Source organism: Paramisgurnus dabryanus, chromosome 15 (assembly GCF_030506205.2).
Source record: "Paramisgurnus dabryanus chromosome 15, PD_genome_1.1, whole genome shotgun sequence".
In the NCBI taxonomy this organism is placed as follows: Eukaryota; Metazoa; Chordata; class Actinopteri; order Cypriniformes; family Cobitidae; genus Paramisgurnus; species Paramisgurnus dabryanus.
Genome location: NC_133351.1, coordinates 6,420,303 through 6,444,450, shown reverse-complemented (window position 1 = coordinate 6,444,450; position 24,148 = coordinate 6,420,303). Strand labels below are relative to the sequence as shown.

At 36.8% G+C, this 24,148-nt stretch overlaps 1 protein-coding gene across 4 annotated transcripts in view; it reads left to right on the top strand.

The window, feature by feature from the left end:
* The first annotated feature begins 326 nt into the window (after window positions 1-326).
* Window positions 327-24,148, top strand: part of itprid2 (ITPR interacting domain containing 2) — a 62,627-nt gene continuing 38,805 nt past the window's right edge. For 2 of the 4 annotated variants that reach the window (XM_065252231.2, XM_065252230.2), the window contains exons 1-4: window positions 327-438; window positions 20,004-20,202; window positions 20,717-20,759; window positions 23,366-23,415. In XM_065252231.2, the coding sequence (XP_065108303.1) occupies window positions 20,046-20,202; window positions 20,717-20,759; window positions 23,366-23,415 (250 nt within the window). In that variant the 5' untranslated portion in view covers window positions 327-438; window positions 20,004-20,045. Of the gene's footprint in view, window positions 439-1,843; window positions 1,994-20,003; window positions 20,203-20,716; window positions 20,760-22,915; window positions 23,158-23,365; window positions 23,416-24,148 lie in introns of those variants that run through there. The other 2 variants (XM_073812038.1, XM_065252232.2) reach the window with 2 other exon arrangements.

Here is a 24,148-nt window from a genome sequence, read left to right as displayed (position 1 = left end):
ATATTTCATCCCAACATTTCTGAAAAATAGCCCCCTGTTACGCTTCAAATAATAAACTTTTTAGGTCTCTCTAGATGACCAATAATGTAATAGTTTTTGAATGTATGTAGCCTACTGTATATCGATCTTGTCAACTGCAATCATATTTGCATAAGTTTACACAAGTCACGAGTGCAAATGTTGTTTAGTTACTAACGTCATCAGTTTCATTATAACTGTTTTAGGATGAGTGCACTGCATACCTTCTTCCAGCAGGTTTCAGGCCAGGCGTACTTTTGGGTTTGTCTCGCCCATGTCTTGTTACTATTCTTTCTCTTTCCGGAAGCGGAAGCATTGTACTTTCAAGAAGTTTTTGGAATAGTTTTGGCAGATGCGTCGGTGCGCTTGATACTTCGTAGCTATCCTCGCGCCATCGATATCACGTCTTCTTCACAGATGGTAGGATCAAGTTTTTTCTTGTGTTTTTTTTTGTTTGCATTCACTGTCGATTGTTTTTCTATTGTTTATTTTGTATTAATAATTTGCACTCGTGCCGTAGCGCTCTGTGGAAGTTGTTTTGCAAGCGCGCTGCCTGACTGAAATTTAGCAAATATTACATTTGACAGCTCCTATTTGTTTGTTTAATAGGTAATAAAGGCGCGTAATCTTGAAAGAGTCTAGTAGTTGTTTTGACAATCAGTGTGCTTTGGGTTAAGACAGCGTTAGATAAGACAAATCTATACACTGAGTGCTGTGTAAATGTGTTATGCATTTTTTTCTCTGTGAACAGTGCATATCTGTTGTAAAAAATCACATTATTTTAACTTTGAAAACACTTTCACGCTTACCAAGATGTTTGTATGTTATGTCTATGTCACCTGTATCACTCCCATTATGAGTCTAGAAGGATTTTGCTATAAACACTGTGCTTGAATACTCATGATATGTAAATGTTTTGTCTTTCATAGTTAGCATTGCATTCTTAACTTTTATGGACCTTTGCTATTATTATTTTGTCTGTTTTATATCTAAACTCAATTTAGTTTGAACAATATCTTCATATGTAAAGAAATCCTCAATGAAATATAATCTAGTCTTTTGTTTTTGAGCTATTCAAAAAAGTTCAGCTTTGTTGTAACCGATCAATCCCGTGTCAGCTCTATGCATGCAGTTTAGTCTAGTGTCTCTCCTTAAAAGTGCATTCCAGCCTTTTACGTGACTTCCCAGTTTTATGTGAATATTGAAACGTGGTACAGCTTTGTTCAATGTTAACATTAGGATTGTGTCTTCAGATAACACCAGTCAGGTGTAAACACAGAGATAGTATAGAGTTAACATGGATGAATCCGTGTGCTGTCACATGATCTACTGCATTCCTGTCACGGTGGTGGTGAAATCGTGTCCTAAATCCTCACAACTATTCGTAAAGGAATAGTTTTACCCAAAACACCTTATTAAAGGTACTCCATATGACTTTAAAGACAAATTTTTATCATGATCCCTGCTGTAGCGTTCTAATATCATTGCAGTAGTTCTCATGACATTTGATATGGTGTTTGCCCTCACCGGTGTGACGTATTTAAGCTATTTTTGACTTGGACACAATGAATGACTAAACTGTAATTTTTGGGTGAACTGTTCCTTTAACAATAACAAGTAAAAGTGGCAGCAGATTGGAATGGTGAGCACCGCAACGGTTTTAGGATGAGCAGGTCTCGAATTGCCTTTCATGGGAAATATGTTCAGGCAAACTAAACAAAAGGTGTGGCTCTGTTTCCCTGACAGCGTACAGTTATTTACAATAGGAAGTTTTCGCCGTATTAAGGCGAGCATTTTAATAGATGCTGTTCAAAAGCAAAGTCATGTTGCTTTCCTTCCCGGGTCTAGATCCTATCTAGATTGGTTTGGCCTGATGACCCGCTGTTCCAGTACCATGTTTGGGAAATTCCTTACGCCACCCGCTGCCGTGTCAGACCTGCAAAACAAAGATTGTGCGCCGTCTGCAGATGCTGTGGTATTGTTTTAGAAAGAAAGGAAGTTGTGTTATTTTAATGTTAAAGTGGTCTGTGCAAGTGTAGAGGTTTCTGGTGCTTTTTTTTACAAATGTGGTCTCCGGATTCACACATCTTGCAAACATAGGAGCGGTTGGTTTGTCCGAAAAGGTTTGTTTTTCTGTCCTGTGCAATGCTGAGGAGTCACGCTGTAGAGAGAAAAGGTCCTTTGTGGGTGATGTGAATGGCTATCAGGGGCTTTGTCTACAGGAAATGGATTTAGTTGGAAGCCTGCAAACAGTCTTGATTTACTAAACCCTCAAGAGAGGGTTAAAAAAGGCTTGCACCCTGCCATACGAGTAACATGAAATTGTATACTGCTCACTAAAAAACTTTTAATCCTGGACATTTTTTTAATTTGTCAACTGAAGGATTAAGATAGCTTAATTTGGAAAGTTTTTTTTGTCTAAGATAATAAGTCATAATAGGCTGTGCATTAAAAGTGCAACATTGTAAGTGTTCTGTGAATGGTTGCATAATATATAAAGCTTGTTTGGTGATCTGTTTTAGCAACGGTGAAATGTGCATATTTTAAAACGAGTTTTAATTAAAGACACAGGAAGCAAATATTTAATGCACAAGTATTAGCATGCATGCTTAGGCTCACGGCTGTTTGCGGTTGCTGAGCAACAAGCAGTTTTAGCACACTAATACAGAGTGTGCACTTCGCAGCATTTCACATCTTTATTGGGCTCAGTGGATAGACAAAGTGTGTTATCAATGCAAAGATTATGGGTTCGTACCCAAGGAACCCACAAACTGTTAAAAGCATTGTTTGTGTAGATTGAATGCATTGTATATGCATCGGATAAAAGTGTCTGCTAAATGCATAAATGGGCAAATGTTTAGGACGCTGTGAAAATAAACATGCAGCACTTTGTCTTCTTGTGTATTCAAACGAGGATCTCATGATCCATCAGGACCTTGTGCTAATATGTTTACAGTACAGTTCTAAGGAAGCGTGGCCGTCTGATGGATCTTTCTTGTGTTTATCTCATCCCTCGAATTGCTCTCCATATTTCTTCCATAATCAGATCCCGAGCCTGGGCCCTTTTCCCGGGATTCAAGCCAGCCCTCCTCTGGGTCCAATGTCATTGCTATTCATCGCGAGGGCGTGTGCGTGCGTTTTCATGGTATGAAAAATAAAACAGATCGTTACAATAAAACTCTGCTTATCACATTTCTGCCGTGTCGCAATCTTTCACTTACAGTATTTGAAGGTCTGTGTTGGTGCTGTGAGTTAAAGATTTGAGCTGAAAAGTACGAAATTGAAGCCTCACCTGTGCCTGATCCACTCCCTGTCACGCTAGCACCCTGAGAGCTCCATATGTTTGTTTCACACTGAGCAAATTGAAACCCTGGGAACAGCTGACCTTGTTCGGGTTAATGATTAAACCGTTTTATCATAATGCTGGTACATGGTGTGTCTCTGTGGTTGGAGCTTTAACAAACAGGCAGCCATGAGGTTTGCTACTGTATCATTTATTTTTATTTCTCTTGCTGTTTTGTCCTGCATCCAGTCTTGTCTGTGTTATGGATGAATAGAAACAACTACAATCTGAAGGTCTTACAAGCGAACAACTTGGAGCTAAAAACTATTTTATTCAGAACCTGTTCCGTGATATTGGGGCAAAATAAATTTAATGAGATTCTTCACCAGTGTGAAGCTAACAAACACAGTATTTAGCTGAAAACGATCAAAATTTTAATTCAAGCCCAGCTTTTATCTCAGTTAAAGGGATACTCCACTTTTTTTTGAAAATATGCTAATTTTTCACCTCCCCTAGAGTTAAATATTTGATTTTTACCGTTTTGAAATCCATTCAGCTGATCTCCTGGTCTGGCACTACCACTGTTAGCATAGCTTAGCATAATCCATTGAATCTGATTAGACCATTAGCATCGCACAAAAAAATAACCACAGAGTTTTGATATTTTTTCCTTTTTAAAACTCGACTCTTCTGTAGTTACATCGTGCAATAAAACCGACAAAAAAATAAAAGTTGCGATTTTCTAGGCAGATATGGCTAAGAACTATACTCTTATTCTGGCGTAATAATCAAGGACTTTGCTGCTGTAACGTGGCTGCTGCAGGCGTAGTGATATTACGCATTGCCCTAAAATAGTCCCCTGCCATTGAAAGTTACTAAGGGGACTATTTTCGGCTGCTGCGTAATATCATTGCGCCTCCTGCAGCCATGTTACAGCAGCAAAGTCCTTGATTATTAGGCCAGAATGAGAGTATAGTCCTAATATCGCAACTTTTAATTTTCTGTCTGTCTTAGTACACAATGTAACTACACAAGAGTCAAGTCTTAAATAGGAAAAATATCCAAACTCTTTACAAATGTTTTACCGCAATGCTAATGGTCTAAATGGATTATGTTAAGCTATGCTAAAAGTGCTAGCGCCAGACCCGGAGATCAGCTGAATGGATTCCAAAACGGTAAAAATCAAATGTTTAACTCTTGAGCTGGAAAATTAGCATATTTTCAAAAAAAGTGGAGTGTCCCTTTAATGACTGAAGTATCTAGAATGAGAATTGTTAAATTCTTCATGACTCACTTTCACTAGAAACAATGTTTTTTGCTGAATTTTTGTCACATGCCTTAACGCACATTGTGTTGGACTAGATAAACATTACATTTGACATTCGCTTTAATCCAGAGTGTCTTAAAATGCATTAAATCTGGACACAATATCATTATGTATGATCCTCTTTGAATCATTATTTTGAGGATCTTGATGATCCTAGGATTGAAGTTGAACCCATAACCTTTGTGTTACTAATCCATTGAAAAAAGGTAAAAAATTGTCACAGGGACGGTACTTTGAAAAAGGTCCTAATAGGTACCATTTTGGAACAGATATGTACCTTACCATATACAAATACTTTGAGGTACCAATGCATCTTTTAGGTACAAAAGTGTACTTTTTGTAAAGGTACCGCCCCAGTGACAGTTTTTGTACTTTTTGTTGAAAGTGTACAATGCCATACCAGTTGAGCAAACAGGATCCTTAATTCAGCTAACTTTATTGCATAACACACACATTGTGCTGATTCGGTAATTTAATTACATCATCACGCCTTCAAAAACCCCATCAAACACTTCCCTGTTGTTGGCTGTGACAGAGACTTCTCTTTCTTGTAACATTCACAGGTCCTTACAGTCTATCAAATAGTTTATCTGACCTTGTATGTTACCCTGGCACCCCCCACAGCATGTTATCCTTGTTCTGTTCTGAACTCTGGTAAACGCAGTGTCCGGAATACAAAGTGTGCTATAAAGTAGACACTTTGAAAGTAGACTGAAAAACAGTAGCCATCGTGCCAACACTGTGAAACAACAAGGGCTGCAGACCTACCTCTGTGGTATAGTTTATAACATGATAAAACGTTAATAGCTATGGTAAAAAATACTATGTCCTCGTTGTTTGCTTAAAGCGTAATCAAATTAGGTAAGATAATATTGAATAAATAAATACCAGAGGACAGAGCATGTTTAAACTTTGTGAATGAAGGCCATTCTGCAGAAATTTGCCGTGAAACAGATTATCACCTACTCAAAAATCCAGCAAAGACCAGTATAAGCTGGTAGCTGGTTTAAGCTGGTCTAAGTTGGTCCTCCCAGCCTACCAAAGCTGGTCAAGATGGTGGGACAGCTGGCTTTTCAGCCTGACCAGCTAAGTCCATGTAGACCAGCTTAAAAAGACACTCTTTCGCTACGTACCAGACTCAAGCGACGCGCTGACGTGTTCTCTCAGTTACCAAAATTGAGCACCGATTGAATCGATACTCGGTAGTACTGTCGCACTTCGGTCGGTGCCTATAAAAGTACCGAGTTCGGTACCCATCCCTACTTAAAAAGGGACCAAAGCACAGCTAGACTAGCTTAAAAAATGATCAAAATACAGACCACTGACCAGCTTCAAAAGTGACCAAAACACAGCTAGACCAGCTTAAAAAGCGACCAAAACACAGCTAGGCCAGCTTGCTACACCAGCAATACCAGCTAAAACCCAAGCTGGGAGACCAGCTAAAACCAGCTCACCAGCTTATGCTAGTCTTAGCTGTATTTTTCAGTAGGGTCATGCAGGTTAGGTTGCAGGTGCTTTTTTTGTAATGTTGTGTTCTTTTAAGTACTTTTCAGCGGTACTTTTGAAGAAGGTCCTAATATGTACCATTTAGGTACAAATATGTACTTCTATGCACCTTTTTGGGCGCACTCACACTATTCAAACTATCATCTTATTCGGCCTGCCGCCATGTTGATTCCAATACGAGGCTGTGAGGGATAGAAGTCCAGAGCGTGCGCTTTAAACTTGTTGTTTTGTACTGGCATGCTGGTCATTCAGCCATCAAAACACAGAAAATACTTAATTTAACAAATTTCCACAGGACAAAGAACATCAAAAATCATGGATTGTTAAAATAAATAATAAAATGACACAAAGCCCTCTCACATGCCATCATATTGTTTAGTTAGTCTGTTGCGTGTGCAGCTCAGACATTTACGTAACCCTGCTGCGTGCTTCAGAAGGTTTTTATGAAGGCAGATAAAAGTGAGTGGTCGCGCAATTGACGTCTCTCCTTTTGAACCACGCTCTGGCACGATTTGCGATCAGATTGCGCGCCCTGCGCCTAAGCCCAAGTAAACCGCACTCGAGCCCTCATCTTTTTTGAGAAGGTACCGCCCCAGTGACAACTTTGGTAGCTTCTTGTACCTTTTTTCTGAGAGCGTACTCAGACAAGGCTTGGATTTAGCCAGGATTAAGTTTTAGGTAAATTAATGAGAATGGGGCTGCAGCTATCGATTCTTTTTGTAATCGATTAATCTAGCACTGAATCGATCGATTAATCGAGTAATCAGATACAATCTTTGTGTGTGTTTTTAAACAACCAAAACAAATAATGCATAACGAAAATGACGTGGCTGTAAAATGTTCAAGCATTTGGCTTTTATTTAAAAAAAAAAAACAGAGGTATTGACATTTGGCTCCAAAAAATAAGCCTATTTATTTCAATTTTTACCCATTTAGTGTTTATAAGTGCCAGTGCCAACAATTACGCACTTTAATTTATTAATATGCACAACAGGTTTCATGCTGTAATCTAGCCCTGACATCAAAGTAAATATCTGGTTTATGTACATTTCTACACCTGCAGCATTTACCATTAGGCTACTAACAAATAATATATCATTTCTGGGGTGAGCCTATTAACTATGGTAACAACCTGTGTGTGTGCGCGCACGTGCACCTGTGTTTGTGTGTGTTGCTTCATTGCATTTTGGTACAGTACAGCAGAAATACATACATTCATTTTCAATTTGCATCACTTGCATTGCGGTGCATTTTAGGTTAAGAATCCGTTCGAAAAATCACAACATCACGTCCTGCTGTATACAGTGAAAGCATGCAGATGAAATTATTGTTGCGTGGCTACATAAAAGTTTAAGCATATGTGATGCATTGCCCGATCGGTCTGACTCGCGTGAGAGAGACGAGGGTGCATGTGTGTGTGTGTGAAGGGGCGTGAATATGTTTACTATGTTTACTACTTAAAAAAATCAAAGCTAAACATCATATCTAGTCAAAACGCATAACGACATCGCTGCAAATACAGTATGGGATTAAAATCAGCGAAAGCTACGTTACCTTGTTTCAGAGACGCTTGGTGAAACAGCAGTTGATGTTTTCGGTTCAGATGCTGAATGTAATGTAATGATAAGATTGTAATGATCCCAAACTGTAGACATTCTCTCTCTGCCGTTTATGGACATATTAACTCTCCGCCATCGCGCCAACTAAATAAAAAATGTATTACGCGCTATGATGTGCTTCCAGAACATTGAACAACGGTGCGTGTGAATCAGATCTCGGCGCGAGTAGTGCGCGTCATAGGAATTTAAGAGGAATTTTTTGAATCTAGATAATCGAGTAACTCGATGAATCATTTCAGCCATAAATGAGAATAAAACATTGTATGCATCTTGAGACAAACAATAGGGCTGATATATCTCAAGATTTGTCAGGGACGGTTGTTTTTAGGTAAGAGCGCTCAAAAATACATTTTAGTCTGTGACTAGGCTTAAGCCTTATCTTTGAAACGTTTCCCGGACAGGGATTAAACTAGTGCTAGACTAAAATAAATGTAAGAGCAGTCCAAACTGAAAACAACTTGCACTGACATGTTTTTAAATACATCAGTGCCCTTTGTTTTGCCTCAAAATGCACACAATTAATGATGATTTTAATAAGGCATGTTTGGTAAAACTAGTCATATTTCCTAATTAAACTACGGTCTAGTCCTGGCTTAATCTTATCCCTGTCTGTGAAACCACCCCTATGTTATAACTAGGGAGCTTTGATCTCTCTTGCAAGTTTATCAGCGCTGAGCTCTGGCAAAAATGAAAGAACCTCTGCAATGTCAGAAATGTTTATAAAAAAATTTTTTAGGACATTTTTGCTTGCTGTTGTATGACAAACTGGTCTTAGGTTGTTACTTATTTACAGTCAAATCTAAAGTACTGAAGCAAACCCAGATAAAAACGTGGTTACTGTACTGTACTGTTCAAGATCTTGATAGTGACATAAATAACCTCTTGTAGAATTCTCGAATAGTTAGGCGACAGACGCTTCCGGTCGATGTGCCAGCTGCGCGGTTTCCTGCGGACAGGCTGAGTTTGATGTTGTCGGAATTTATTGCCACAGTCAATCTTCTCACTCGCTGTCTTAAGACAAGTGGAAAAAGACTAAAAGTTAAAGAATTATTCAAAGTGTCACTTTTTTTAAACAAAAGATCATCATATCCTCAGATGATGTTGATTTTTTTTAATCCTCTGGAGAATTCTCTTCATAACAAGTGAATAGTTTTAGGCTCTTGAAATCCCCTTTGCACTTCCTCCATGATTAATCTATATTATAAGAAGTGAAACTCTACTGGAGATTTAATCCTGTTTTGCACATCTTGCATATATTTAATCAGGCACCCATATTAACCAGCATCGACACTATGTGATGTTACCAGCTTAAAACATACATTGTAATGCAACTATGTGGATGCACATAACTTTACACAAGCTTTTGATTTTGTGGGTCAGTGGATGTAAAGGATGCCGTCACACAGAGGCGCAGTATTTTTAATTCATGCGATCTATCTCCACACTTGTACCGCTCGAAAGATTTTAAATGGGACACAAATGCTTTCTCCTTTCTTCATGTTTGCATTCCTGAGACAAACACTGATTTTCTAGTGAACTTTGGAAAGATATGATGCATTAACTGTTTGAGGTTCAGATCTGTTGCCTTGTTTTCTGTAAGGCTACATTAAGATTTTATAATATGTTAATTTAGTTGATTAATAAACTAATAAATATAGATGCATCGATCGACCAGCCATAAATCAGACCTTTTGTACCATGTGATCAGCAACTGACGTTTTTGTTTGTTTGTTTTGTTTAATTTTAGTAAATCTGTGTTACGGACACAAAGCTTGAATGTGCCTCTGAATGGTACTGTCTTGCGAAAAGTCTTTATGGCTTTTTCTTTTCATCCCATATCAGTATAGACCAATGGGCACCAACCCTGTTCCTAGAAATCGACTTTCCTTTCCTGGAGGTCACCTCCAACCCCAATCAAACACACCTGAACCTGCTAATCAAGCTTAAATACTGCTAACTAAAAATTAGAGGTAGGTGTGCTGACGCAGGGTTCGATCTAAAGTATTCAGGAGGGTGGATCATGACCACTGGTATAGATGATTTCAGGTGCAACAACATAAGAAAACGGCTTTCGTGGCCCAAACTTAACTTCTGCAAAGAATTAATAACAATTAAGTCCCTCTAGAGTAGATAATTACTGATAACAAGCAAAATAAATAACAAGTAAATGCTAAAGCTTATAAACTACTACACAGAGCTTGCGTTAGTTGGGTTTTATGCCGGCAGCTGGCGTATGTTTTCAATTATTTCCAATGGATGGGTGCCGTTTTTCAAAAATTTATCAGCTGCCGTTTTTTTTCAGCGCCGAGAAAATATTCAACTTTGAGTGAAAAGCTTAGCTTGTCAATGTCAGTTCTCACATGACCGTCCAATCATAGTGGAGGAGAGGTGGGACAAATATCACAACAACCAATCGGCGCATCATACAACAACTGATAAACAGCGCAGAAGTATCACATCCACCAAAGTGCTCAGCTGAAGAAAGCTGTCAGTCGGCTTAAAAAAAGCTGTTAGTCGGCGTCCGCCAGGCGTGTTTAGCCGCATAAAAAAGCTTAATGTGTAAAATAAGTGTATAAATGTGAGCTGCAAATACTTACATTTTTGCCTCACATCTCCCTTTGTGTTTTGGAAACCAAAACATTTTTATTTTCAACAAGATATTTGTTCCAGTGGTCAGTTTAGCCACTAGCCAGATTGATAAACAAACACAGACCGTAAGTTAACTTCAGGCCGGGTGTATAACCGTGACAACTCTGGTGTGTCTGATAAAGCGCCACCTAACTGTCAGAGAGTGAATTTGCACTTTTATTCAGCCTCTCCAGGGTTTCCCCCAGCACATTTCAGTTCAGGCAGCCCACCTAATCTTGGAAACCCTACCGCCTTAACTAGGTCGTCCCAAAAAAATATTTCGCTGCACAAAAGGCCGTCAAGTGTATTTAGGAGAATAGCGCGTACGCGCTTCAAACCGCGTGTGGGGCCGTGCGCCATACGGCCGAAATGAGAAAGACGTGTTCCGGACCGTCACTGCCTGGAGGATAACTAGTCAGTTGATAAAACATCTCGGAGAATAGCGTGTTAATTCCCATTAGAGGTATCTGTTAAAACATTTCATTCATTAATAATCAAGTGTGTGTTCATTTTCTGTCATAGTTTCTTCAAAATTAAGTTTTATTTGAATGTTTTAAATAAAAATATTTTAATTTTCATCAGGACACCCCTTGGATTCAATTCAATTTTATTTATAATTTCACAATTGTTAATTGTTGCAAACAGGGCTCCAGACTGCCCCCAAATGGTGGCATTTTGCCCCTAAAATTTGAGATTGTGCCACTGAATTTTACATCCAGTCGCACATGCGCAACAAGTAAATTTGACCTTTTTTTTTCCAAAAGTGCACAATAAAATGTGACACTGAATTTGAAACAGCACATTGTACTTTCTGCATCTATCATTAAAGTATTTATTAGTAATACAGTGGAAATTAGTAGAAATGTGAATATTTGGTTAGCATGTTGATTTACGGTGTGTGCCCGTAAATTTTCTGGTTGCGCCCCTAAAGTTTTCAGTTGGGGGCCACTGTGCTCCTAGTGAAAAATTTAGTCTGGAGCCCTGGCAAAGCAGCTTTACATGAGTAGATGTAGGGGAGAACACAGAAAATAAATAGATAATATAAGAAGTAGAATATAGCGGCTAAGGTTAAACCGTACAAGCGAGCGTATTAATAATGTAATGATACAGTAAAGTGCTAAGTTAAGCCAAAGTTGGCTCACTCTCCCGGGGACGAAAAAACCCCCTAGGAGAAAACCCGATGGGAAAAACTCCTAGAAGGACAAAAACCCTTGGGAGAAATAAGTTTTTTTTTTTTTTGGACGTAGTTAAGCCGGTAGGGTTTCCTACCTAGGCGAGCCGCCTGAACTGAAAAGTTCTGCTGGAAACCCTGCAATACTTCTTTAGTATTTGTTTATCCTACTAATGGAAGTCAATTGTTTCCACCAGCTGTGTGCTTATCGTCATTTATCAAAATTTCATCTTTTGTTTTAATCAGAAAAACATTCATACAGGTCTAAAAACAACATGAAGGTGAGTAAATTCTGACAGAATTTTCAATTTTGGGTGAACTATCCCTTTAAGATGCAGTGGTTTTCTCTAATTTCAAAAGCTAGTACAGATATTTTTGAATAAGGTCAGTTTGACCAGTTAACAAGCATATAAGCATCTTGTTCATGTACTCTATTATTCTTTCTTTGTCTGATGCTTAAACAAAAAATCTGATTAGAATCCACATATTTGCTTGTGAAAATTGTCAGTCTGCCATGAAAAATCATGATTGGTAAATCACTACTAATAAAGAGAGTAATAGCGTTCATCAAAATCAGCACTTCTCAGTCCTTTGGGACCTTATTATAATAAAGGGTTAAGAAATATTTTTTTTTCTTTCAAAACAATCACAATGAAGGGCTGCGTCAGTATGCCATGTTATGTCATAAACCAGAACCAGACTTCTGGCTAGCGTACAGGGCCAATTTTAAAGGTCACTGAGGGTGGCAATTCACCAGGGCACTAAAGCAAACTGGATATTGTGTTACTAACTTGGGAAGAAAACATTGCAGGTGTGGTTCAGAAAAAGCAGCTTGCAGTGCCAGATTTGGGTAAGCCTGCTTTGAAGACAATGACATCACTGCTTGGTCGCAAGATAACATTACTTTGATGTCACTCGGCATTCTTTCGTAAAATCAGATGGACTTTTTCACCCACATATTGTTTTAAGATAAATAACAGATTAAACTTGCACTAAAGGTTATTTTGAGAGACACAGATTGTTACAGTGGAGTCGAGAGATATAACTTTAAAATCTTGATCAGCATGTTCGGAATGGATACGGTTACTAGATCTATCGTAAGGATCGCAGATTAATTGTTGGATGTTTTGAAGGATGTGCTTTTATGTGTTTGTGGCATGTTTGATTTGGAGCCCCAGGTCTGTTTTTGTTTAGGGCCTATGGGACTTGGAGAAGGACGTGATGAAAAACCAGTCAGATCTGGCGTGAGATGTGGGAACTGGGACATCTTCATTTAAACAAAAAGAGGTCATAGTGAGAGCGTGTGTTTTGAAAGTGTTTATAAATAGTTGTTTTTAGATCTTTTTGGCAGTTTTTAGTACAGCAGCAAAGAGGGAGGAGAGAGATCAAGAGGAGTAGAGGAGGGTGCGCGTTGATGAACTCTGACATCCAGGTATTTGTCATAGATCTTGAAATAGTTCACAAAGCAGAGCAGAACAAGATGTCAAATTAAGCTAACAGTGTGTGTTTTGCTTTGATGTTAAAATAAAACTCCCCGGGGTGATGGGACGACGTGCTATATGCAACGTGTTTGTTGTATTTTAAAAATAGTAATTTAGTCTGTTGCAAGACATTATGTTTCATTCTGTTGTGCACCAACTAGCTGTTATTAAAAGCGAGAATGAATCATTTGCAAATTCCAAAAAAATGCATTCACTCCAGGTCGGGTGAACCTTATAATTGCTTAAGACGAGTTGACAGAAGATGTGACCAGTAGACATTTACTAAGAACGAATTGTGGCCACTAGTAGCTAGTAGGGGTGTAACGATAAATCGTTACACACCCACCCTACCTGTCCGATATCGAATCTGAATCACAAGGGCAATATTATGCACATCTTTTTTTATCTATTAATGTATTTCAAAATATACAAAAAATGGCCCAAAAATAATTTTGCTAAAATATGTTTACAAAATAATTTTTTACTGTATATTGTTTGTCCTTTTTTGTATATTTTGGAATATATTTAAAAAATAAATTAATTTTAAAGCATTAAAAATATATATTTGGCCCTCCATATATTTAAATCCAAAGAAATATATTTACGTCACATTGGAAGAAAAACTTAAAACCAGAAAAACATTTAAAATTAAATATATTTTCATCTTCAAAAATATATTTTATAAAATTTACTTGTATTTAGCAAACATTAAAATTATTTTTTATACACTAAATTCAAGAAAAATGTAAGAATTTTGTTTTGTTTTATGCACAAAATCACTTAAATTTGAACTAGAGTTATTTTCTTGGGTCGTTTTGCTCCTCAAGAAAAAGCATCCTAATTAAAGAATTTATAGATATTTTTACTAAAAACAAGACAAAAATACTAAGAATTTTTTTTCTTGAAAATCATTTTTTTGTAGTGTGGGTACCGAAACCCAGTATTCTTATTCACGAAGTTGAAATTAAAAACTGATTTTTTTTACAAGTGACTTATCTTTCAGCTTCATTATAAAAAATATGAATGTGCCGTCATAATTTTATAAATAATCAAAAATGCAAATCTCCTCGAAACGACCTCTCTTTACTTCCTGTCACGAGGAATGGCGGGAGCGTGAGGCTTGGGAAAACCCCATTTCCGAAGAACCAAATAATTCGAATTCAAGTCCAGCCCTAACTTTTTTCTTTTCGGAAGCCATTCCTTCGGATATACGTCACAAAGTGGAAGATAAGACAATCCGTTTCATTGGGACTTTAAAGAGACACCTCAGCAAAATTATGAAAGACCAAGGTATTGATAAGCTCCGCCCTTATCTGTTCTCCTGTTGGTACTTGGGGAAGACAGATTCTTGCACATTTTATCTCACCAACCATTTCAAATTTGCAATAACATTTAGACATTTTTATATGACGCATGTTCGTTATTACCATACCAGGTTAGCATAGCTTGTGTTTACTATGCGAACAGCCACATGTCCACAAAAGACACTGCTTGTAATTAGCAAGAATAGCAAAAAATGTTTAAAAGTGTGGTTACATGTCAATGCTGACAATGCAACAAAGCTTTTGCTTGTAAAGGTTAAAATACAAGTACCTATCAAAGGTGCATCATTACAGACAGAGAGATACACTGTTGTTTAACCAGTAAGCTCGCTCTAGTTTATCTCTCAATGCCCAGTCTATGTCAGGTATGTATGTTAAGTGCTAACACAGATAACTTGAACTCATTGACACTCAACAACTGTTAACTTGACCTAACTGGTTTGCATACCCTTACATTAAAACTGCACTGTAGAAAATGTTGAATCAACTTGGATTTAAATTTAATTTTAACTGTATTGACTTGTGATGAATAGCTGTAACTTATAAAAGTTAAGTTGACCCAACTATAGCAAATTCAACTTTTATACGTCTATTAATTGAGTAAGTTACTGCAACTCATCACTTGTCAAGATAGGTAAAACTTTTTTTTACTGTGTAGTTTTAATGTAAGGCTATGCAAACCAGTTAGATCGAGTTCACAGTTGTTTTAAATAGAGTAAATGACATGTATAAATCCTAATTGATTAATTTTGTAAAAATGTAAGTGCACAAAAATGTGTTTACAGTATATGCTATTTTTTGGATTCTAAAACTTTTGGGATAATTCAAGTACACAAACTAAAGCATATATAAAACTGTCCTATAGTTTTTGGAAATTTTAAATGGGACATTTCGCATGACTTTTTTAAGATGTCAAATAAATCTTTGGTGTCTCCAGAGTACCATATGTGAAGATTTAGCTCAAATTACCATATAGACCATTTTGTAGGTGTGAGCAAAAATGTACTGTTTTGGGGTGTGTCATTTTAAATGCAAATGAGCTGATCTCTGCACCAAATGGCAATGACGTGGTTGGATAGTGCAGATTAAAGGGCGGTATTATCCCCTTCTGACATCACAAGGGGAGCCAAATTTCAATAACCTATTTTTTCACATGCTTGCAGAGAATTGTTTAAACCTAACTAGGGTTGATCTTTTTCACATTTTCTAGGTTGAAAGAACTAACGGTGACCCGATTTTAAATAAAACATCTGAGTTTTATTATATGTCCCCTTATATTATGCAAAAATCTTGTGTATTGTGCAAGCAATACATTGTAAATACTTGATAAATAGCCCAGCTGTACTCTCCACCATCTTACATAACACAAGATTCATAACAGACACAGCTGGATATCTGTTCTGTAATTGGTGGATGGACGGCATACTTTAAAATGATAAATAGTGCTTATTTTCATGTTCTTCAAATTTACGCATCTAAAGCACAGTATGCAACTCCGTCTGCACTGTTTACAAATCGCAGGCCCAAAGTGGAGCGGCAAGCATGAGATCTGTGTTTATGATATTAAACAAATCCTCTGTTTAAGGAGGAGCGAAGCGTGTTGCTCTCACGCATTGTGTGTTGTTGCTCTACCCTATTCGTGGACAAAAGTCTTTCCTGTGGGCTCTTTATAAAATCTGTCAACATCCTTGACTCTTTTATTGGCATTGCTGTTTTATTAATGAAACTCTGGAAGCCTGTTTGTGCATTATAAAATGACGTGTCATGTTAGGACATATATTTGTAGGGTTCGTGTAATGGTGTTAGTAGTGAGTGACACAGAAAATGTGGTTGAACACAGTGTTCCAGCCTGAAACTCTCAAATGTTTGCTAAAGTAAATGATCTTGACATTAGTAAAGATGTTTTGAGTATTGTAACGACATCATTCTCTACTTATTCATTTACATTGCTGTTCTATTTATTTCTAATGTTACTTAACATGGTTTACGTTACCTTTTAACCACTTTCCTTGTATTCACCCAACTTTGGTAATAAAATGTGGCGCTTGTGGTTGACCATGTTTTATTTGTATTTCAGCTTATGAAAATGAGTCTGAAAATAGCCACATGCTATAAATAGCATTGTGTGTTTGTTTATTTGGGGAGGAGATGTCAAATTACGAATCCATCCCATTCGGTGAAAGTCATCAGTTCCTACAAAAGTGTCAGATCTCAAAGCAGGAAATGACTCCGCACCAGCTCGTAATCTTTCAACTAAACAGACATTTCCTGCTCAACTTGTTATTTGACTTTTTGTTACAAGCATTTATCCCAACCAACCCCCCCCCCCCACCCCGACTTCATAAGAATTAACCAACAGTATCAACAGCACACTGTCAGAATTTGTTTTTGCATATTAAGCTGGGAAGCCAGTATTTAGATACTCTGGCAGTAAATATATTTCAGTATTAAAATATAACACGCATCACTTTTAACGTTAGGTAGTAAGTGTTGCTGTGACCTTATTTTTATAATTTTTTTGGAAACTTGACAAAGATGTAAAATCTTTAAATTTCTTTTGTTACAACATGAGAAAATAAGTCAGAAAATGTTTAGAAATGTTCATAATTTTTTATATATCCCATTTGGTGCTGCTAGGTTAATCCAGCTTTGACTAAAAAAATGGACAAACCCAGTTGTTAGGTTAAATTAATCCAGAATTTTTTTATATTTGACCAAAACATTTTAGGTTGAAAAACCCAGCATATCTTAAATAATACCCAACTGATTGGGTTTTTCTCAGAATGACTCAACGTTGTGTTGAAAATAACCCAGCATTTTTCATGAAAATTAGTAAACATGAACATTTAACCTTTGCTACATTTTAACGTTTGTCAAATATGGACATTTTCGAAGACATTTTTTAACCCAATGGTTCATTTTGTCTACATTCTAAAAAATGCTGGGTTATTTTAAACCCAGCGTTAGGTCAAAAATGGGACATGTTGAGTTAAATGAACCCAGAAAATGGTTAATATTTGACCCAACAATGGGTTAAAACAGCCCAGCATTTTGGGTTGAAACAAGCAAAGGTTGAAATACATCCCATCAGGCTAAGTTTGCCCCATTTTCACTCAACGTTGGGTTGAAAATAACCCAGCATTTTTTAGTGTTATGCCATGAAAATTAGTAAACATGAACATTTAACCTTTGCATTTTTTTTACTTGATTAGGTCAAATATGGACATTTTCAAAGTCGTTTTTACCCAATGGTACATTTTGTCTACATTCTAAAAAATGCTGGGTTATTTTAAACCCAGCGTTGGGTCAAAAATGGGACATGTTGAGTTAAATGAACCCAGAAAATGGTAATATTTGACCCAACGATGGGTTAAAAGAGCCCAGCATTTTGAGTTGAAACAAGCATAGGTTGAATTACATCCCATCAGGCTAAGTTTGCCCCATTTTCACTCAACGTTGGGTTGAAAATAACCCAGCATTTTTTAGTGTTATGCCATGAAAATTAGTAAACATGAACATTTAACCTTTGCATTTTTTTACTTGATTAGGTCAAATATGGACATTTTCAAAGTCGTTTTAACCCAATGGTACATTTTGTCTACATTCTAAAAAATGCTGGGTTATTTTAAACCCAGCGTTAGGTCAAAAATGGGACATGTTGAGTTAAATGAACCCAGAAAATGGTTAATATTTGACCCAACAATGGGTTAAAACAGCCCAGCATTTTGGGTTGAAACAAGCATAGGTTGAATTACAACCCATCAGGCTAAGTTTGTCCCTTTTTCACTCAACTTTGGGTTGAAAATAACCCAGCATTTTTTAGTGTTATGCCATGAAAATTAGTAAACATGAACATTTAACCTTTGCTGCATTTTTTTTTACTTGATTAGGTCAAATATGGACATTTTCAAAGTTGTTTTAACACAATGGTTCATTTTGTCTACATTCTAAAAAATGCTGGGTTATTTTAAACCCAGCGTTGGGTCAAAAATGGGACATGTTGAGTTAAATGAACCCAGAAAATGGTAATATTTGACCCAACGATGGGTTAAAACAGCCCAGCATTTTGAGTTGAAACAAGCATAGGTTGAATTACATCCCATCAGGCTAAGTTTGCCCCATTTTCACTCAGGTTGAAAACAACCCAGCATTTTTTTGTGTTATGCCATGAAAATTAGTAAACATAAACATTTAACCTTTGCTGCATTTTTTTTTTTACTTGATTAGGTCAAATATGGACATTTTCAAAGTCGTATTAACCCAATGGTACATTTTGTCTAAATTCTAAAAAATGCTGGGTTATTTTAAACCCAGCGTTGGGTCAAAAATGGGACATGTTGAGTTAAATGAACCCAGAAAATGGTAATATTTGACCCAACGATGGGTTAAAACAGCCCAGCATTTTGAGTTGAAACAAGCATAGGTTGAATTACATCCCATCAGGCTAAGTTTGCCCCATTTTCACTCAGGTTGAAAACAACTCAGCATTTTTTTGTGTTATGCCATGAAAATTAGTAAACATAAACATTTAACCTTTGCTGCATTTTTTTTTTACTTGATTAGGTCAAATATGGACATTTTCAAAGTCGTATTAACCCAATGGTACATTTTGTCTAAATTCTAAAAAATGCTGGGTTATTTTAAACCCAGCGTTGGGTCGAAAATGGGACATGTTGAGTTAAGTGAACCCAGAAAATGGTAATATTTGACCCAACAATGGGTTAAAACAGCCCAGCATTTTGGGTTGAAACAAGCATAGGTTGAATTACAATCCATCAGGCTAAGTTTGTCCCTTTTTCACTCGGGTTGAAAATAACCCAGCATTTTTTTTGTGTTATGCAATGAAAATTAGTAAACATGAACATTTAACCTTTGCTGCATTTTTTTTACTTGATTAGGTCAAATATGGACATTTTCAAAGTCGTTTTAACCCAATGGTTCATTTTGTCTACATTCAAAAAAATGCTGGAATTTTAAACCCAGCGTTGGGTCAAAAATGGGACATGTTGAGTTAAATGAACCCAGAAAATGGTAATATTTGACCCAACAATGGGTTAAAACAGCCCAGCATTTTGAGTTGAAACAAGCATAGGTTGAATTACAACCTATCAGGATAAGTTTGCCCCATTTTCACCCATTTTTGGGTTGAAAATAATGTATATTTTACCCAAACATGGGCTGAAACAACCCAGCATTTTCAAAAGCACATACTGCATATATTTATTTTATGCATGGGTTTTATAACCTTATTAAACTCATTCAAACCTTTACATGTTTCTGTTTTGCTGTTGGTCTCCTGCAGGTGCAACATTAGATGTGCATGTGCACAAGAGTTGTTGTCTGTAGGCAAATTCCTCTGTATGCAGAGAGACAGTTCAGTTTAATGTACCGCCATCTGGTCTATCACACGTTGCAGTTTCCATTGTCACCTGTAACTTCACATGCAAGTGATGCATCAAAGGCATGCTTGTGCATTTCTGTTTTCGAAATGCTCAAAAAACTCTTATGATGTGTGCTGGGTGTCTGTGCTAGGCTTTCATTGCAGAGTTGATTTTACGTGACACAAAACAGCACCTCCATTCCATTTTGGAGGCCTGGCCATTGTCATTATATTCTGGTCTGAGTCCGCCTCTTTTTGCGTCTCGCAGGTGAACCGCCCCCCGCTGTAGCGTTCCGTCCAAGCAGAGGACATGGAGGAGTGCGATGCCCCCCCGGCCAGATTTAAAAGGAAGGCCTGGGCTCAGAGCCGAGACTCCTGGCAGGCTTCTGAGTCTCAGGACCAGGGTGCCGAAGAGCAGCTGTCTGCCCAACCTATAGAGGATAAGCCGTCCACAGCCACGCAATCAGGTACTAAAAGTTTAAAAAAAATTGTATTATAGTTCTTTGGTCATGTTTGGGGAGTACCAGGTATTTACTACTTAGTACTTGGCAGTAGTTAGAATTACAACTGAATGTTAGCGTATGGTGCTATAGCTCAGTGTTTATCTTGATATTGTTGTATTTGCTTTGAAAGATTTTTGTAATTTCATAATTTGCTATAACAAGGCATAACCTTGTTATATAAGGAACAGCAATATTAACTCAATATTTGCAATTATTGATAGATTATAGTACTTGGCACAGCATACAGTTTCATGCCAGTCATTATAAACCTGTTAAGACCAAATAAAAATCTATTTCAGCTGGAGGAAAAAGATGAAGAATCACAATTCACAGTGCTTGTTCAGAGTACCATTTGCTTATGTCACACGTCTTGCTGACTGTTTATTTATCATTGCATTTAAAAGAAATTCATTTGCTTATTAGGCAGGACATTTATTCATAGCTTTCATTTTTCATTCTCTCATTTTCTTGCCCTCAGGTCCTATACCAAACAAAATAGCGAGCTGGCTCAAAGGCTGCAGGTAAGATAGTCAACATTCATGAACTTCCAATGCAAATGATGTAAGAGGTCTGTGTGCGCGGTGTGACGTGAATTGTTAAATAAACAAATTACACGGAGGCTTTTTTAACGCTCTAACAAACAAGAGTCCTCTGTCCTCCGTTTTGGAGCAGAGAATGGTGCGAATAACTCAACAGGTTTGGACGAGAGCAGCAATCTTCTCAAAGTCAGGAATATCATTAATTGTGAGGATTGATGTTTTTTCCTTAAAGTTTTTTGTGGCATGGTTGTATCTCAGTCTCACAGTCTTTTTAAGATATAAAAATTTTACTAATAGAAGTAAGAAGAAAAGCTGTTGCCATTGATTTACTTTAGATATATACATCCCACATAGGCAACATTAACCCTCCGTGTGGAAAAAACAGATATTCCATTATTGCTTATGTTTGTCCTGCTCTCCCATATTAAAAATGTAGTTGCAATCTAAATAAAGCCATTCAATATTTATTTTTCTAGCAAACTGTTGCAGCTAAATTGGCTTACATTTACATTTATGCATAAAGCAGAAACGTTTATGCAAAGGTGCATTGAAGCCATACATCCAATTTTTAATAAGCATTTTTTGCTAGCACAATGCTTGAACTACAAGAATAGTTGACTCAAAAATCAAGCCATTATTCACCCCAATTTATAGGAAATAATGGCCTAAATTTAGGTTTATTCCCAATAAAAGTGCATGACTCCAGATAAAAATTTGCCTTTAGTGCAATGCATATAGTGGAAACATTTATCTTAAAAATTATACATGGTCTCTTACATTTAAATGTAAAGACATTACAGAAAACTAGGGTACAATGCAAAAAATTATTTTCAAGAAAAAAAAATGTATTTTTGTCTTGTTTACAGTAAAAATATCTAAAAATTCTTAAATTAAGATGCTTTTTCTTGAGAGCAGAACGACCCAAAAAGGTAAGTCTAGTTTTTCGACCAAAAATATCAAATTTAAGTGATTTTGTTCATAAAACAAGCAAAAAAATCTGCCAATGGGGTAAGTTTATTTTTTTTGAATTGTTCTTGATTTCTTTGCTTACCCAATTGGCAGATTTTTTTCTTGTTTTATGCACAAAATCACTTAAGTTGATATTTTTGGTCTAAAAACTAGACTTATTTTCTTGAGTCATTTTGCTCATCAAGAAAAAGCATCTTAATTAAAAAAAAATGTAATTTTTACTGAAAACATGACAAAAATACTAAGAATTTTTTTCTTGAAAATCATTTTTGCAGTGTACACCAAAAATTTAAAATATAAGTAATTTTTTTGCATAAAACAAGCAAAAAAGTATGCAAATGGGGTAAGCAAATTTTTCTTGATTTTTTTCTTGAATTTAGTGTTTAAGAATAATGTTCAAGATTTTTTAGCTTACCCCATTGGCAGACATTTTTTTTTTAAATAATTTTTTGCAGTGTATAAACCTTGACAAAAACGACTTTCTTAAATACAGATGTTTAAAAATTCTTAAATCAAGATGCATTTTCTTGATGAGCAAATGACCTAAGAAAATAAGTCTAGATTTAAGACAAAAATTATCAAATTTAAGTGAATTTGTAGATTAATAAACAAGCCAAAAAATCTGCCAATGGGGTAAGCCAAAAAATCTTAAACTTTTCTTAAACACTTAATTAAAAACAATTCAAGAAAAATTTGCTCACCCCATTGGCAGATTTTTTTTTAGCTTATTTTATCCACAATTTCACTTAAATGTTATAAATTGTGTCTAAAACCTAGAATTATTTTGCTTATCAAGCAAAAAAATCTTGATTTAAGAATTTTCTGATATTTGTACTGAAAACTTAACAAAAATCCTAAGTAAGAAATTTATTTTTTGCAGTCTACTGTAGTGCACATGGGTTGTTATAGGAATGTGTACATTTATAAATAAATTGTGCACACAGTACATCCTTGGAGTTGGCAAACAATGACAGGGTTTCAATTTCTAGGTGATTTTTTTTCTGTAATGTCTGCCTAATCAGATTCTTTGAACTATCATCAGTTCCCGTTGAACTCGTTCAGCCATGACTCAAATGAAGTGTTTGAGTATCGCACCACACGCTAGGTCAATAAAAATACCTCGTGGCACTACAGTCCTAATTCCCAATTCCTGCTCATTATCATTAAACACACAGACCGAACAGATATCCTCCCACAGGCTGACAGGAAATGTAAGTTTCTCGCTGTAGAGTTTGCTGGATATCCGGAGGCTAAAGACCTTGGTGTCGGTCCTGCCGGCGTTGTGAAACGCGGGCAACGCGGGAGCTATTCTTAGGCCCGCCACCGTTGTTTTGCAGAGGGTTTTTCTCACGACATTTGAGTTTCAAGGTGTCTTAATGAAAGTTGCGAGTGGATTCGGCGATGATGATCTGTAAGTGTCCAAGAAAGAAAACGCACGTCAGTTTTATGTGAATTGCATGTTATGTTCCTTTAATGGGTTCACGGAAATGGCAGGGAGCCTAAGGGGACACGGCAAGGTCTTTGTTTTTTCTGGGTTTCTGCTCGAGTGAGTTTTTCAGGGAGAGAAATGGAGAGTGGATGTAATGTTTATGGACACAATGTTTTTCGTCTGTCAACAGGACTCCGCTTGGGTCCTCTTTGGATGAACAGGGCACCAGCCCGTCCAAAGGTGAGTTCATGTTCCTCAGACCAAAATGTTTTGTTTTTTACAGTATGTTAAGAAGAATTTTACATATGTTGAAGTCTGTCTTTAAAATATAAGGTTTGTAGTTTATGTTTACTTTCGGACTGCTTTTAATAAAGCAGTTTATATGACTTCTAACTTCTGAAACAGTATGACGGTGTGCAAAACCAGAGTTCATTTCCAGCTCATATTGAATACGTGTTTTGAATGATATGCATTAAGAAGACTTGGAATAATGTGGAGATGATTCACAATGCCTTTGTGCCGCTGTGTCATTCTCTAGAAATATAAAAATAACAGCAGACCACACAACGGTTGACATGTGGGGGAGTAAATACCGACAGATATTCATTTGCATGTGAACCGTTTCCTTAACTGCACTAGTGGATAGTTTTTACTGTACCTCTTCACCACTCCTTGTGAACTTTGGAGCAAGATCTCTCACGCTGCATAGCGCTAAAGTACACATGTACATTTCCTTACACACACATGCATATGCTGCCTTGGGAACAACAACAGACCCCACACATTCCGACAAAAATAAGCGCTCGATTAGATCAACATTTCTCTGAGAGCTTGTCACTAAACGGGACCGAAGCCAAGATCAGGATAATGCATTTCAGTTCTGGTTCCGGTCATTCGAAACCGCATCAGCAGTCCTTCGAATAACTTCACAGGTATTTGCACCAAAGTGTGTAAATATTTACCTTTAACCTCG